Source organism: Mugil cephalus, chromosome 6, assembly GCF_022458985.1.
Source record: "Mugil cephalus isolate CIBA_MC_2020 chromosome 6, CIBA_Mcephalus_1.1, whole genome shotgun sequence".
In the NCBI taxonomy this organism is placed as follows: domain Eukaryota; kingdom Metazoa; phylum Chordata; class Actinopteri; order Mugiliformes; family Mugilidae; genus Mugil; species Mugil cephalus.
In genome coordinates, this window is record NC_061775.1 from 4,648,771 (window position 1) to 4,666,186 (window position 17,416).

Below are 17,416 nucleotides of genomic sequence, written 5' to 3' on the forward strand. Positions count from 1 at the left end.
AGGCTGCAGTTGGAAGAAACGGTTAATAGTTAATTCAAAACAAACGGACAAAAAGAAAACCCTGCTTCATTTACGCTGAATGTGACACCAGAAACAACTGGATTAACATAATGCAAATTCAGGAGCTGCTAAACATGGAATTAAAATATAGTTTTCTCGCAGATAAAATAGAGCTCTATTTCGAAGGCCGTAACCGGAAATACAGAAAAAATAAAGGGCTTTGCTTTATAAGAGTAGGTTTACATGGTTGTTAATAACTGGGGCTCCCCGGGATTGCTCACAACAACAGAGGAAGGCGCACTAGCTCTGACCAAATAAAGCCCAGATTTGAGATCCTGTTTTGGAACCAGACAAACGGAAACTAACGTTAACGCGTTCCTGTGCGAAGGGCTTCGTTCTTCTACTGAAAGCTATTGTTTGTACCGAGCTAGCTTTGTCCTTCGTAGTCACTGCTGTGGTGGGTTTGGCGATATATTTACACAAATCGTTTTGGAATATGGCTCAGCATGGACATCATGTAGCCAGTTCCCAAAAAGCACTTATGCTGGAGATGAAAAGTCTCCAAGATGAGCCGGTCGAAGGATTCAAAATAACTTTGGTGGACGAGTCGGACATGTACAACTGGGAAGTAGCGATATTCGGACCCCCAAACACACACTACGAGGGTGGTTATTTTAAGGTGAGTGGCTAATGTTAGCTAGCAGTCGACCTATTGTTCTTTAGCTGGTTAGTTTAGCCTACATTTCAGTATTTTACTCATAAAAGGCAGAGCAGCGGTTAGCCTCAGCCTTCGTGTAACCGTTTTCAACAACAGCGAATGACAGTTAATAACGTTAACTTGGCTAATTGGCAGTTGTTCCCTGTTTAACGTCACTCTGATACAGCTCTTTGTTCAACTTTAAATACTTAGTTTCAATTTACACCGTTTTAGCATTTCAGGCTATGTAACACCGAAACTTTTTTTTCTATTATTTTCCTATGGCGTATTTTTCTTTAAAATGCTGATATATCGAGGCCCCTCGCAGTGTCAGCCAGCGCATGACCGCCTTTGACAGAGTTACTTTAATGTTACATGAAACAAAAGGTTGTTGGCATGACCCCCCTCTAGCACTACTCTGGACAGGCAAGCTCATCATCCAGCTAACTAATTCAATCATTTCCTTTGTGCTCTTCATTACAAATCAACAGCCCTGGGTTGAATAGGCGTTTTGTTTGTATATGCAGTGTTACTCAAAGGAACCGATCCATAATGCATGGTAGCCTTGCTTTTTGAAGTGTGTATGGCCCCAGTATTGGCTTGTCAGTTTGAGTAACTCATGAGCTGGGTAATTTGTTTTCTGGTATACTTCCTCCCTTGAGAGCAGAGTTGGTTACTTTCACAGATGAGTTGTTCCTGTTTATGACGAGTTGTGCTTTCCAAAAGGGGACTGACAAGTTCCTGCAACCTCAACTAACTTGACAACTTCTCAGTTTCCTTAGTTTAGAAAAGATACTGTATCCCTTATGGTAAATTGTATCACGGCTATGACCCTTGACCTGCTATTTGCTGGTTGTCAGAGCTGTTTTTGCCCCACAGTATCTGACTCACTTCAATTTACGCCAGAAACTACACACCTACAGTGCAAATATAGAGGACTCTTGCATTTGTTGTCACAACCAAACTGTTGTTTAGTCTCTAACCTAGATACATCATCTTTAGATGTTGCAAAACACTGAGGGAATTGTTTCAAGTTCTGTGCTCATGTGGTTATTCATCCCGTAGAGTACTGTGATTAATTGCTTTGTCTGGCGAACTAACAAACCTCAGTAGTTCAGATTCAGACTTGACTATCAAATAAAAGATAATGAAACTGACATAATAGCCCGGTCTGGGAAAAACAAAAATAATATAGGTCAAGGCCCTAAAATAAGATTTAAAGTAGTCGCGAGCAAATAGCTTGTTTTCCTGGACTCATAATGCTAAATCTGGCCATTTGGTGTATCAATATAACAAGTCACGTCTTCCACTATGTTTGGATTATCCTGTTTGTATACCACATTTTGAGCTCTAGAGTGTTTTTGTACTGTTATGTTGAGACATATGTTCATTTTCACTCTGGTGTTTTTCTAGCCCACTAACACGAGCAAAGGACCCCAACCAGGCTACCGTAGATTCAGAGTATCCGTGTGGGTGCTGTGTTCAGGATTCCTTTGTCGGGCCAGGAATGCACAGCCTGCCTGTGAAATCCACCGCATGGCTGTGACTCATTGTTCTGTGCCGGGTTTCCATCTAACCAGTTTTCCATATTCTAACGAAAAAGAAAAAAAAACAACACACCTTTTTGACCACCTTACCTGAGCAAACAAGCATATATGACACATTGTTGCAGCTGCCTTTTCACCAGAAACAAAGCACGCAGACGTCACTTGTACAACCCTGGCTGAGTCAGCTATTAATTTCACATGCGTGTTGTATTTTAAGAGTCACACAATGATGAACTTGTCGTGTTGTCATGACTGCAGGCTCACACTGGACTGAAAGATATTAAATGTTATTCAGACCAGAGTGATCCAGGTCCACAGTGGTTAAGTAAATATGGTACCTTATCGTAATAAATTTAACTTTAACCTGTAGGTGGCTCCCTGATGGTGACATTCATTCACTCTATTTCCACACTGTGTAGGTCTTCTGCTTTGCCATGTGAAGTGTCCCTCTAGGCTCTGAGTGTCTGATGATTACTTCCAGGGGGCCCGTTTGTCCCATAGCCACCTATAGTCTCGGGACTTGTAGACTGAAGTAGACAATTAAAGAAGTGTTTCAACAACATCTTACATGGTGTTATTGAATTTAACCAGTGTGCGCGAAGTACACAAAGTCTGCATTATTCACTCTTGCACATTGTTAGTCTGAGACTTTAATATGAAAACATTTCTGTGGACATTTTATTGTGTGTGTTATGTGGCATTACAATTGCAATTAACAAGAGGACCTTGTGGATTATGGTATACCACACATGACTAAAACATAAAAGCTCAGTCATTCTATAGCTCTTTGTGTTTTCCAGTTGAGCTCTAGTCTCTGACATTGATCCTCTCTTTCTGCTCAGCTTTTTTTCTGCAGTCTACATTTTTCTGACCGCGTGAAGTAACACACTCCGATTGACAACACTTGTCAACATTCAACATTTCACGTTAAGAAAATTATTAGAACCGTAATCCCTTGCTACAATAATAGTTTGTAAATGAATTTGCTGTGGAGCCTTGGATCTCCAGTCAGTCCCTCCATGGATTTCACAATCAAGAAATGGCTTGCACAGTTCTTGCCGGTTTGCCACAGTATTATCTAAATTAAATAATCAAAATGGAAGAATAGTAGTGAATTGCAGATCATTTTCTGCAGGTCACTCCTCAATAAGCCAAAAGTAATTTTTGTTCTCTCCACATAGACCCAGCAGTGTCCCTGTCTCAACAGATCCAACCAATAGGCTTAACCTCACAAGGCATAAAGTGTACAAATGTACTTTGTAATGTAATTTGAAGCCAAGATTTAATTTTTCTGCCTTTTTGTATGAGTTCTGTACTAAACTCCATAAATACCAGCTGTTCAGACAGAGAGTTTTTTTTGGAACTAGCAAGATACCCATTAAGTTACTGTTGAAATCTTAATTTCTCAGTATTTATACTATTTGTGTATTTCTGCCTTTTTTTAATCAATATATGGTATTTCCTCTATTAGTGTGCGGTATTCGGTTAATAGCGGTTTCTTGTAATGGCCAAAGGCATGCTTTACACAAACACTTATATCCTGGCCTCAAATACGGGCCGGGTCAAAGACAAAATAACTATATATTTCAGTCATTGTGGATGCGCTAGTGTGTGTGATAATGTCTTGGCCAATTTTACCCTGCAAGTTATGTGTAATTTAATTTACATGGCACTATTATTGACTAATGAACTGCGACGATGTTAATATTTGAGCAATCATAAATTTTGTTGGATTTTACTGGCAGCTGAGTCTGGTATCATTGGATTTTTCATTGTGTTGTTAATGAAAACTGTTGTTGTTCTGACACCAAAATAGTTACCCTCTGCTATTTTTCATATGTGTAAGAACAGCACCTTTTTTTTCAATTAGCTTAATGAATGGACCCTGTTTATTTTCAGTTCAAACTGTTCAAAAATGTATTTGTTCATCTGTTCTGACCGCTCGTGCTTAAGCATTTATTAATCCTGCCCGACTGCTGTTGCGTGTATGGTTTACCTGCTAAGCCAATAATGGCTGGGTATTATGGGCGACTGAGTAAATAAAGGCCCCGGCCACTATTGGAGGAAATATGGTATTTAGTGTTATATTACTGTTATCATATGGTGGAAGGAATAACCAAACACAAAACTCCTCACATTTATTGCTGATCTGTGCTAATAAAACAAGAACGTTCACAACGTCTTGTGCTTGGTCGATGACCGAGACTAGGTGACTATTGCCTGCCTTCCTCTGTGACCCCAGAATCTGCCAGTTGATATTTTCAGACCTGCTTTGTTTTTTCTGTCAGGACTATACATCCACAGTCCTGAGGTCATTTGTAATGCTTCACAGAGAGATTTCTCATGGTGGTATACAGCAGAAATCATGCTGTGTGTTAAATGATACAGGGCAGCTGTGTCATATTTTTGTTGCATGAAATTGCAATTTAAGTTCTGCAACACAGGCTGTGTAAGAAAATACCATTCACATCCTAGTCAAGCTGACTGACGGAGCACATTCTCACAGCCGATATGAAAGAGGGGTGCTGCCTCCAAGTTTTAGCTTTGGCCTATTTTAGCTTCTGACAGTCAGTTGACAGACACGCTGTTCTGTTACGAAGCTGACTATTTGCGCCTGCCTTCCTTCCTTCTTGGGGTTTATGCAAATTTGTGCAGACTCCCTGTTAGCCTTGCAGTTGCAGTGGAAGGGAGGGTACAGGCAAGAGGACCCAGCCCGACTGCACAGGGGCTGGGCCGGGCCTAGCTGAGCAGCCAGAATCATGTTTCTCCCTCTGGCTGTGCCATGGCGAAACCAGAGCAGGCCAGAGAAAAAATGTACTGGGAATACTGAAACAACCAGATCAAGAGCAGGCAGAGCCCTTCATGCAGTGGTTCCCCCTTTGAAAGTAGATCCTGGTCAATGTGAGGCCCGAGTCGGCGGTTATGACCATCCCTGAAGCCAAGTGTTGTTTTCCTTTTCCTGTTTTGGCTACTAGTGTGGTAATCAAACCTCTGAAACACAGCTCAGTGGACTGTTTGTTTGAAGTGTCCATGTGGTGTGATCACCTGAGAATCAGTTAGAAACATGACTCAGTTTTTGATCCTTCTTTCTTCTCTATGTCCTGCTGGTGGTGGGAGAGCCGAGAGAACGAGGCAACGTTAACGTGGTTATCAAGGTGACCAATGTGCGCTGTAGGCTACGGCATTTACTCTACACAAGGATCTTTCCAAGTGTGTGTGTGTGTGTTTGGTGTTGGATGTGTGTGTGAGGACAAGGTCTATAGAGACAAGAGGTGCTCAGGGAGAACAGAATGATTTGTTCTGTTCAGGGTCTTTGCATTGACCTGGTTTACTTTGCCTTGCTGTCATTTTCTACAGGGTGGGCGTGTCCTCTCTCTTACTTCCGTTCTCTCTTCAAGGCAGTTTTTTAGGTCACAATCCAAGAGACATTTTCATAGAAAGAGCAAAGTAACCCTGGTTTCTCTTTCCTCTGTAACAAGAAAAATCTCTCAGAAGTCATTTTTGCATGTTTGGCAGGGAATTGGCTTCATTTAACGTCTGCTGCTCAAATTTTCAGAGAATCACCTTTTGACCACAGATGCAGCTAATTCAGTTCTCAATTCAGTTATGAGGGATGACATGTGGCAATGGCACGTTGCCACAAACGTATTCAGGCTGCCACTGTGTGACGGGCAGAGATTGTGTTTGAGCTGCTGTATGTGAAGGAACAGAGAGAGATTGAGGGCCAAATACCTATCATACACAAGAAACTCAAAAAAGAAATATGCTGGTCTACTAAGACTCTACTGCCTCGTCTTCACTCTTCCTCCTCCTTGTTCCGTTTCTCCTGGATCTTCTTTCTGCTTGATGCTGATGAGCTAGAAAAACAAGCTGCCTGCCCACTGCTTCAGAGCAAATGAGCCGACCAACTCTATCCCACTCATTTACCCAATCCATTCATCCTCTCCCTCCTCCGTCTATCCCTCCATCCACATTTTTTGAGTGGTGAAGAGCCCCGGTCCTCCTGCTTTTAAAACTGCTGCTGGGGCTGCTAAAATATGAAATTGGGTTAGTACAGGAGAACAGTTTGAAGCTGCCTGGTCAGCTTTATTGTGAAATCATGCTCTTACCTTCTTATGAGGATCAGTGCTCATGCTTATGCTTAATGCATATGCCCACTTTCCTGCTTTAGGAATTGTTCGCATTCATACTGGCCACATTGTGATGAATGAAGCTATTTTATGATACATGCTGAAACAGAGGCTCCCCAGCAATTGGCTAAAAATTGTATATGGCAGAAATCTTTCATCCAGTTATGTACAGGCATAGACAGAGTGGCTTTATCACCAGTGTGTTGGGTCGCTCTGGTTAACCTTGCACAGTTGGATATAGTGTACCTTTTCTTTCATGTCTTATAATCTCTTGAAGGGCTGAGTATCAGTATGGATTTCATAAATTAATTTGATTCTGATTCATAACATCTTAATCTGATTCATTTCAACATCCTTGCACATGTCTTGCTTTAAAACATTTTTGCTCAGTTATGGAGAAGATTTTTATAAATCTGGTGGCGTCATTTGTATCAAACATTTGCTTTATTTACAGAACATCTTGGAACGTCTTGCATATGGCTGTGCTTTTCTATCTTTACACTTTGAATCCAAGATCTGTCACTCATCACCTCTCTTTCACCACGTTTTGGATCTCGCAAGATTGCAGCAAGATTGCAAACAAGAAGGAAATACAAATGCAAGGATTTTATGATTCATCATCAGATCTTTGAAATGAAGGTCAATTTGAATCAGAACATCTTTGTTTCTTCCTTTTTTTTTCTTTTTTTTTTTTTTAACAGAGCCCTAATTTGTCAGTCACCATTATGTCTAATAATTGTGAACAGATTTGGATGAAAGTTGTTGGACAAACAGCAAATGGAGTGGTGCTGGTGGATGGTGCTTTTAGATTTGGCAAAGCTCATTGAAGAGTTTCCTTTATTTAGCCACCAAAACAAAGTGACTGAAGCCACTTTACCCACTGGAAGTGTTGTGACTTTTGGTCTTGGGCCAAATGTTTTCTGAAAGCGAGGTTGAATGGCTACTGATGAGAGCTTAGGTATACAAGATGCATCTTCTCTGGCGAGTGCTGGAAGTTAAGCTCATTATTGCCCTCCATAGAGAACAGGGTACTTTAAGATAAAACCGTTATCTGTCTGTGGACATGATGTGGAAGTAAGGGGAGATGGAGGGCCAACATCTTAATGCTCATATTGTTATGGCAGCAAATCCAAGCTGTTCACTGTTGCTGCTTGGCCTCCCCAGCTCCACCTGGCTGGCTGCTACGTGTTCCACTGTTGCCAGGCTGTAATGTGTACACTATTGGCCTGAACCCTGCACTCTGACGGGCCGCCAGCTTTCTGGCAGGGACAGTCATTCCAGGGATTTAGTTTTCCCCTGGTCTCTCAGTGTTGTGTCAGTGTTTCCCCTCCGTTCGGGTTTGTGGTGAGAGCAGGTTTGTTCTTTTGATGGCAGGTCTGGATTCATTTATACACGACAGATGTGGAGGTCATCATACATGTCATGCGTCTTAATGACAGATAATGTGACTGTTAACGGCTCGTGCGTTTAATGTTCTTAGCGCTGATGTTTCAGTTGCATACACTCGGTTTAAGTCATGCAGCGCAGTCAGAGAGGGCTAAAAGCTTATATTGTATAGAGCCCAGCCCCTTTTATTCCTAGTGAAATCCCTTTTCCCCTCCCTCTGCACCCTCCACCACCTCCCTGCTCCCATGCAGCCGATTCCCCACCTCCCTCCCGTTCCCGAGTTCACTGTGGCGAGGACCAGCTGACCATGCCGAATCAGCAAATGCGAGCAAGTGTGTGTGTGTGTGTGTGTTTGACAGGGGGATCAGCAGAAGGTTTCATGCTGTGAGTGATGTGCGTGTGTGTAATCAGTCCGGTCGGTGTGTGCTCTCTCCCATGGCACGCCTTGTGGAAAATGAGGAGGGGTCCTCCACACGCAGGATTTTACACAATGCATTGGTGTGGGTGTGGTTTCAGTGCGAGGACATATAATAGCAGAGCACGGGTGTGAGTAGTGGATTGTCTTGGTTGCAGTGACAGCTGGAGAGGACAAACACAATGTCTTTATGCTAGCGCCCTCCCCTGCAGCCACCGGTGTGTCTGAACGCTCTGCAGCTGAATGCACTGCAAGCATCCTTCCCTCCCTTCCTCCACACCATATTACATTACACTGTCATTAGTTCCTCCATGTTCAGCCACCTCAGTAGGGCTTGCAGTGACTCTACAGCTTCTATTTATAGGTTTCTTTCAGTTACTATTGAAGCTGATCAGTGTTTATTGTGGAGGGCTTCATTCAGTGGTCTTTATTGAGAAAGCTCACAGAATAAAGCTGTTTCTGTCCTTGTGTGTGATTGCGTGGCTGTTTTTGTGAGGATCAGTTTGAGTTGTGCACCTTGAGAGTGAGGATAGCATGGCTCCTTCTCACTTTCTGACACACCTTCACAGGGCTGTTTCAAAGTAAAAGCCCCATTCACATCTAAAGCGATTTGTTCATCACCTTTTGTTTTGTAGCTAGTAGCTAGTTGGCCTACACTCTGGTTGTCTAGGTAACCATTGTGTATATTTGCCATCATCGCTGTCTGTAGAGCTTCGGGTGTCACATGACTTTTATTGTTGACACCACCATATTGGCAGGAAAACTCTGAGGAAACTGAACGGCGCCGGTGCTGATTTCAGGCCGTCAGACTTTACTGCACTTTAAACAGATTCAGAATAACCAGTACAAGGCAAATCTCAACAGATGGCATATCACAGACTCTCCTCGTGCCCCAGGTGTGCTTTTTTGAGCATTAAAACAGCTGGTGGGGACAATGTTTCTGACCTGCAGTATCCACATATATAGAAATACCTCATTAACTTTCCTTCATCCTACTCCGGAGTCACTAAAAGCATACAAGAGCCTGGAGGGGTCCAAATGGACGCAGTCAGGCTTTCTCATGCACATCCAGTTTTGGAGTTTGTCAGCTAAAAACATCATCTCTTTGTCCTAACGGCAGCATAATGTAACCAGCTAATCACTGTGCTAAATAGTCTCTGTCATATGCCACTCTTCTATGACGTTAATTTTACAGTTTAAATGAATGTCTAAATGCACCACAGCATACACAAAATATTTTTTTTATTTTTATTTATTGTACGAGTGCATTGTACTGTGTACCCTAACAAGAATCTGCTTAATCCCAAACTTCTTTTTTATTGTCAGTAGTTTTAGTGCTGAATCAGCAACATCCTCTTGTAATCAATGTTATAAACATTAGTCTAACTTGCCTTTATGAAAAGAAATCTGTTGAACATCATGTCAACATGCAAAATAAACAAGACGTTACACTTGGGAAAACTCTGGATTCTGTCCCTGATATAAAGATCTGCCGTCTTATGGGATCTGTGGGAATCCTATAAAACGATTTCCACTTTGCTTTTCCCCAACTATTCTGGCATCCCGGGGCCCGACAGCCCCAGGTTAATTAGTTAGCTGCTCGCAGTTGTCAACCCAATAGTCATTGAAAGAGTGCGCTTTCCTGCCAATATGGCGGTGTTGTGATTAACAGCACAGGGTGACGTCCGCTCCCGAAGCTCTGTTTGAAAAGTATCACCAGTGCTGCTCTACCAAGAATTTGGTGGTAAATACTACAGCTGTGGATGCTGTTACTTGGAGCTAAATATTTGCAACACTCTGTGCTTTTGACATGATTCATTGATCGTCACAAACAAGAAGTTTATTAACTTAAGCCTCAGAATCAGATTTAGGTGGCCATACATATATGTGTGTTTCTACTGCAACATTGTACAGGTTTATGTTTTGGATGCAGTGCCCACCAGCAGAGCAGTTTAAGCCGTGCCATGTCTGCTCCACTTCACACTGGACATGACGGCAAGAGTGGGCTTTAATTAAATGCCTCTGCCTAAGTGTGACTCGAAACATCATCCTTCCTCTATTGGTCTAACTGATAGAAATGTTTCTGGAAGAGTTCAGACATGCAGTCATGCCATGAGAGAAGGGTAATAAACTGCCTGCCATGTTGTTAATATGCATCTTCTCTTGGTCCTCAGGCTCGGATCAAGTTTCCCGTTGACTATCCATACTCTCCACCTGCTTTCCGCTTCCTCACCAAGATGTGGCACCCCAACATCTATGAGGTAATTTTGACCAAAATAAATGTTTCAGGGTTTGTGATATGTGTGAGGAGAAACCTTTGAGTGATTGCATTCAAGAGTGGTTAATGTTTAACCATTAGGGGTGGATACTGGTGACTTTACGATACATTATTGCGACATCATGATAATGCAATATATTGCAATATTCTACACAGTTCACTGTGTAGAATATTGTGAGAATTTTTTTAAATGCAGCTTAAAATGCAAGTTATATATAGTTGTATAGTAGTCAGATGACAGTGATAATTCATTTAACATACTGAGTCAAAAAACTATTCAAATTATCCATTTCCAATTTATTGCAGTAGCATTACAAAAAGTGGATCAAGTTTCTTGCCACTTGTCAAAACACAGTTTGCAAACTGGGTACTCTTTGTCCATCTTATCAGTTCCATCTTCCATTTAAAATAAAGTGCCTCCAAACGTCAGCTTTGAATTTTGATGACATTTCAAGTTTTGCCGCCACTGCCAAGCTCACTTCTGCTACTTGACTGTCCATTCCTTCGAATGCATGGCCACTGCAGGAAGCTCTACGCAGCAAGGTGGCGCCACAGCAACACCTTGCAGGGCAGAGGTGTGGAAGTCGTTCACAGTCGTCCCAAAACATGACTTTTTCTTTTAAAATGATGAACGATGTTAAGACATTGTCAAAATCAATATTGTATCACCAGAAAAAGTATCGTGATATATTGCCATTTTTTTCCCACCCCTATTAACAATATTAACCGCACTTTGTCTGAACATAGTGGTGTATTCTCTCATGTCTCTAGAATGGCGATGTGTGTATCTCTATCCTGCACCCACCAGTGGACGACCCACAGAGCGGTGAGCTGCCTTCAGAGAGGTGGAACCCCACACAGAACGTCAGGTACAAGTCAGGTCCTTGAATAATCTGTCAAATGATTGTGCCCCAATTCAGTCAATTTTTCCCCTTCTATCACTGTCCACATATCAGTATTTTGACCTGACAACGAGCTGAAACAAACATATGTTCGGTTGAACTATTCAAGTTTTACTTTCCATTGATGCCTTCCTCCTTAGTGTGCACACACAACTTGCATCTTTCCACTGCCCTCATTTTCACCATGGCTTCCACCAGTCAGAAGAAGCAAACCCCTTAACATAACCTGCACGGTTTTAGACAGCTTGTCTTCATGTCTTGCAAATGACTAGTTAATAGAAACAAATATTCTAGGACATTTACGATTCTCTGACTTTCTAGCAACCACTGGTTAGTCTTGGGGTCATCTTGTTCTGGTAAGAGAGTCAGTCCTTTACTTCAGAGGTTTATGGTTATACCATTTGTTACATAGAGATATATTGGGACCTTCTTACATCCATCTAAAGCTCTCTTTTGTTTTCTCCCTGTCTCTCTCTCTCTCCTTAGCTTTCTCTTTTATGTGTTATGCGCACACACAAACTGATAGCTGGATATAAGTGTGTCCACAATAATGGGCCCTCTGTAGCCCTGGAGCTGATTATCACAAAAACAGTCCCACATTTCGGCCCAGGGGAAGAGAAGAACTGTTGAGAGAGCTGGTGGGAGATCACATACTACGAAAACAAGACATTTGTTTGTTTGAGGCCCTTTTCTCAACTGGCAGCCCACTTCCTGCAGTTTAAACAGAGCGATCTTCCAAACATGATGTATAATTCATACTCCTTTATTTCTGATATTTACTTGACATAGATTGAATTATTCCACCCATCCTGCTTTCCAATTCTCTCTCTCCCTCTGTCTCTCTCTCTCCATCTCCTTAGCGTAGACAGAATCTCCCATAGCTGAATAAAAGTGTGCTCTCAATAACGGGGACTCTGTAGCCCTCGAGCAGATAATGACAGCAGCAACAGAAAAAAAAAAATCTCAAGAGGACAAGGCTTGAAAAACTTGTGAGGGACAGTGTGTACTGTACAACACTGCCTCTGTATGATAATCAACCTCTTGGTCAGTTCTCCTGGTTAATTTAAGTAAGAAATGGAGTTAAGAGTTAAAAATCAAACATTCAAAGGAGACACGGTGGATGTTTGGGAGTTTATCCTCGTCGTATCTGTATTGATGACCCTAAAGTTCACCTCCCTCTCTCCTTCTGTCTCTCTTTGTCCAAGTGTATACCTCTTTGTCCTACACTCAGTGTCTCTGGTCTCATCTTACCTCCATCTTTGCTTCTCTCCCCGTTCCCTTCTCCTCATCCTGTATTGCTTACCTCTATTTTAATCTCCCTCCTTTTCCCCTCAGGACCATCTTGCTCAGTGTGATCTCTCTGCTGAATGAACCCAACACATTCTCCCCAGCCAACGTGGACGCATCCGTCATGTACCGCAAGTGGAGGGACAGCAAGGGCAAAGACAGAGAATACATTGAGATCATCAGGTACAGAGGGGATAATACATGCAGCTCTCTTCACAATCCAAACAGAAGCGTGTCAGTAGAGCATAGACACAGAACTCCAGCTTGGTTTTTTATCATTTTTCTCTCTTTTTTTTCACAGAAAACAGGTGCTTGCTACCAAAGCTGATGCAGAACGGGACGGCGTCAAGGTTCCCGTCACGTTGGACGAATATTGCGTCCGCACCCAAGTCCCACCCACAGACGACGGCTCAAACCTCTTATACGATGACTACTATGACGACGAGGAGCTGGAGGACGACGACGAGGACGACAACGAAGACTGTTGCTATGACGAGGACGACTCGGGCACAGAGGACTCCTGACCTCACCCACCAGCACCACCTCCCCCGACCACGACTAGTTCTCACCCCTCCTACACACACACACTTGCCTCCCTCTTCTGTCATGGACTGAACTTTAAACCCTTGCCCCTTTTCCCTTCCTCCTGAATCATCATTTAGCACAGGCCCCCTGTTCACATGTGCAGTCACAGTATGCACACTAAAACCTGTTGCATTGAAGAAAAGAAGCTACAGAGTTGTTTTTGTTTGTTTCTTTCTTACATGTTTTCTTTCATTTTTCCATTTGTCGTCTGAGTAGAGGTTACACACGCACACAGCAGGATAACTTCAAGTTTTGAGTTTTGACTTCCTCATGCTTATCTGCACCGGTAGCAAAAGATTTGTTTAAATTTCCTTAAAAAAAGACCACAGGATTTGAGTGAACTAAGCGTATGTGAAAGCCGAGTTTCTTTTAAAGAACCTTAGCTCAAGAATGGTCGAGTCTCTTCTTGAATTCATCAACAGCCAGGAATGAAATATCAGATAGAAGGAGAACCAGGAAAGCATGCTTGCAACAGACATTAATTTAGGAAAATTGGCATACTGCGTGTGTTTCAGAAAGCTGAGTCATTTCCGTCTCTGAGCCATGTGTGTGACCTCCAGTTAGTAGGCCCTGCCATGCTTCACCTCTGACCTTTTGAGCCCCAGGGCTTGTGCTGCTCCAAACAGGGAAGCTATCTATTTCTAAAAACGTTCACACTCCCTTGTGCCTTCCCTCACTACCCGATAATCCAAATGACTGACTCACAGGGCCATCCGGTCAAGGCAAACCCCCGACCAGCCAGACAGACAAAGGTGGCAGAGGGAGACATTCAGGCTCACAGTAGTTCTGCTTCCACCTTCAAGTCTCAGGTGGAAATACTGTGCAAGCTGCGCCCTGCTGATGGAACAAGTTTTGACTTATTTATGGCAGCACCTGTCAAATGTGACTGGGGTGTGAGTGAGAAAGGTAAGATCCAACAGCTGAACTAAAGAATGGAATGTAGACCAGAATCCCACAGACGTCCTCTAGCGACTGCCACACAGCCTTCATCGTACAAGCACGTGCTACTAGTGGCCTGGATGCATTAAGAAACAGCTAGCTGAGCCCACTGCTGCTCATGAAATCCAATGTACTGTATTTAAAAAAAACACCTATGCAGTCAGTGCTTGAACTTACTTAATATGCAGTGCTTTAATGTGGCAGTAAAGCTGAGCCTTGCAAGAGTCTGACCTGAACTCACGCTTGAGTTTCACAAGCCAGCTATGTATCTGTGAGTGACTTTGTCCTTGGTTAGAGGTGGGCATGTGTAGTTGTATCTGTATTTGATTTTGTCTGAGGCTTTTGGGTCATACTCGGAGTAGCACAAATCTCCAGAACAGAAGAGTTGCATTATACTCAAGCCTTTACAGAGCTCGCCCTCTACTGGTGGCTGTGTGTACAGGCTGTTTTTTTTTTTTTGTTTGTTTTTTAAATCTCTGAAACCCTCAACTGAGCTGCAGCCATCTTGACTCACCTGAATCAATGAACCCTGCTACCTGGAGATCAAGTAGCCGTGTGAGTGACTCAGAACAATGAAAATGACCCCCTCCTAACTGCCAGGAGTGCTCTGTAGCACAAATGACCACCATCCAACAGTATTCGCAATGAAGTTGTCATTGCTGTAACCATGTTTCCGTTGTGTGTGAATATTTCGCTGATCGTTCATGAGATGTGCTGGAAAGTGTGGAGAAGAAGCGCAAAAATGGGAAGGTACTGGGATAGGGTTTATCTTTGAGCATGAACAGGAGAATGTGGTTCTCCACTAGCATGCTGTTATGACGTGTTTGTGGTTTTAGATCTGCTATAAGGGTTGGGATTATGTCCAAGGAAAACGGTCCTCAATTTTAATCTAAAACTGTTGCATTGTGAATGGGCTGAGGGTTTGTGTTTTCCGGGCTTCTTTTCTGTTTTGATGTAAGATTTTCCTTTCCAAAATGTGGTGTGAGCTGCAAAACCTTCTACCTTATATGTATTAAGAATATTGATTGTTAAAAGCCCTGGGTTCACGGATTAATTATTAAGTGTATCAACCAGTTACACAAAACTAAAGAAATTGTCATTCACACCACACAGTAATTATTAATTGGCCCTAAATGGTCCACGGTGACTTATCAATACTGAGTAACTGACTATCCAACATCTATTTCATGACCTCTGGATGATCCTCCCCATTTCTGTTTTAATGTTCTGGAAGAATGCGATTTCATCTTTTTATCAGACTACTGTTTTATCGTCTCCTCCCCATCAGTTCTCTGAGCTCTGATTGGTGGCAGCATCACTGAGGGGAAAAAACCCAGCAAAACAACAAGAACCTCAGGAAAAAAAACGACAACAACCAACAAACAAAACATTTTTCAACTGAGTGAACCTGACCCTGGGGAGTCTCGCTTTTCGGCTTCAAAGGACTGTTTACAATCTCTACCTTGATATGCACATGTGGATATTTTGACGATCACTTGATGTTTTTTTTTCCCTTGTTTATATTTTCTTTTTTTCTTATGGTTTGTAAATCTATTTAAAATCTGAAATAAAGCTCTTTATTAGATATTGGCTGGTTTTCACTCGTGCTTTTATTGGTAGTTTATTTGATCTGTTGAGATTCAAAGGTCTCACTGGTTTTTGTATTCTGTGTTCTCTTACAGACATGGGATGAGTAAATGACATGAATGAAACTCAGGGTTAGCTCTGAGAGGTAAGACGTGTTCTTCCTTTTTCACCTAATGATTTTTTTTATTTATTTATTTTTTTAAATAAAAACATTTTAGTTATTACATTATAATGTGAGGAAAGCATGAGATGAGATTTGTACCCTGCAGTCACCCTGCTAGACTCAGAGGGTGGTGGAGAATTTTAAAGGATTTCCTGATGCTTTCTATCATGTATCTGTGGAAAAGGTGGTTTCTTGAATAACCTGTTCTAAATGGACCTGGTTTCTTTTTTTCTTGTGCTCTGTTTCCTTCTGCACTCCAGACACAATGACGCTTGGAAGGAGCAGAGGTAAGGCTAGTTAATTTAGCTCTGCTTTGCATGATATTAATGCAAATCATTTCTCTGATGCATTTTCCTTAAAAAAAATTTAAATTAAAAAAATGGCATTAAGCTTTAATGCATCACTTGAAACGGGACTTTAAAAGCTTACCTTTATGATTGGAGATGATTAAACAGCTCTTGCGCTCATTTGTAAAGCAAATGTCATGTCCAGATCTGTTTTCACTAAATATGGGGTTGCTGCTTTTCACAATGTAATACTTTGGCATTCCCTGCACTATTTGAGCCCCATGACTCCTGGCATCGTCATCTTGGTATGTGTCTGTGTAGAAAGAAAAAATCTGTGGAAGAAAAAATCCATTGATGGTCATTCAGTAAATTCAGTAGTCAGCTGACCTCATTCTTTGGACATAATGTTGCTGAACTTAGATCTGAGCAACTGCAGCAACCACAGATCATAGCACTGCCCCCACAGGCTGGTACAGTAGATACTAGACATGATGGGTGCATCACTTCATCTGCCTCTCTTCTCTACCCTGATGCAACATCATGATGGAACAGGGTAAATCTGAGACCTGTCCTTCTTCCATTTCTCCAAAGTCCAATCTTTATGTTCCCTAGCTAATTGAAGTTAGCTAGGGAGCAGTTAGCCTCACTAATTAGTGGTTTTCTTAAGGCTACACAGTCGTTCAGTCCCAATCCCTTGAGTTCTACTGTTGTTTTCCTTTGATTTGATTTCACCAAATGTTTAACTGACCTCCAATAATCATCAGTCAGGATTTTTTTCTTCCATTTCTTCCACATTTCTTCCTCACTGTCCTTCCTGCCTTTAGTAATACGTTGGACAGATCTTAACCCAGTTTTAGTAGCTTCTGCTTCAACCTCCCTAGATGTTTTCTCTGCTTGATGCAGGCCAGTGATAAGATAAGATTTGGCTTATTTCAAGGATAAAATGAGTTACCCCTAACCTGGCATTTCAATAATAAATAAATGTCTAGATGAGCCAGTCTTTTGAACGGCTCTGTGAGGGGAGCCAGATCTTCAATGAGCCGTTCAAAAGACTGGCTCATAAATCCCATCTGTACAGTCTAGCAGACTGGAAAAAAAAGAAAGAAAAACTCGCCAGGCTCCATATAGTTTTACTGGAGTAACTTCCTCTTGCCTCCAGTTTTTTTATGACCAGACTAGTGCATTCGATTATTTTATCCTTAAATTTCAACAT

General features: G+C 42.1%; 1 protein-coding gene across 1 annotated transcript; it reads left to right on the forward strand.

Moving 5' to 3' along the window:
- Positions 1 to 236: 236 nt before the first annotated feature.
- Positions 237 to 15,756, forward strand: cdc34a (cell division cycle 34 homolog (S. cerevisiae) a). Its single transcript, XM_047587296.1, has 5 exons — positions 237 to 679; positions 10,350 to 10,436; positions 11,225 to 11,322; positions 12,691 to 12,825; positions 12,944 to 15,756. Exons 1-5 carry the CDS (start codon positions 497 to 499, stop codon positions 13,164 to 13,166), a joined length of 726 nt encoding a protein of 241 aa, XP_047443252.1. The 5' UTR covers positions 237 to 496; the 3' UTR covers positions 13,167 to 15,756.
- The last annotated feature ends 1,660 nt before the right edge of the window (positions 15,757 to 17,416 follow it).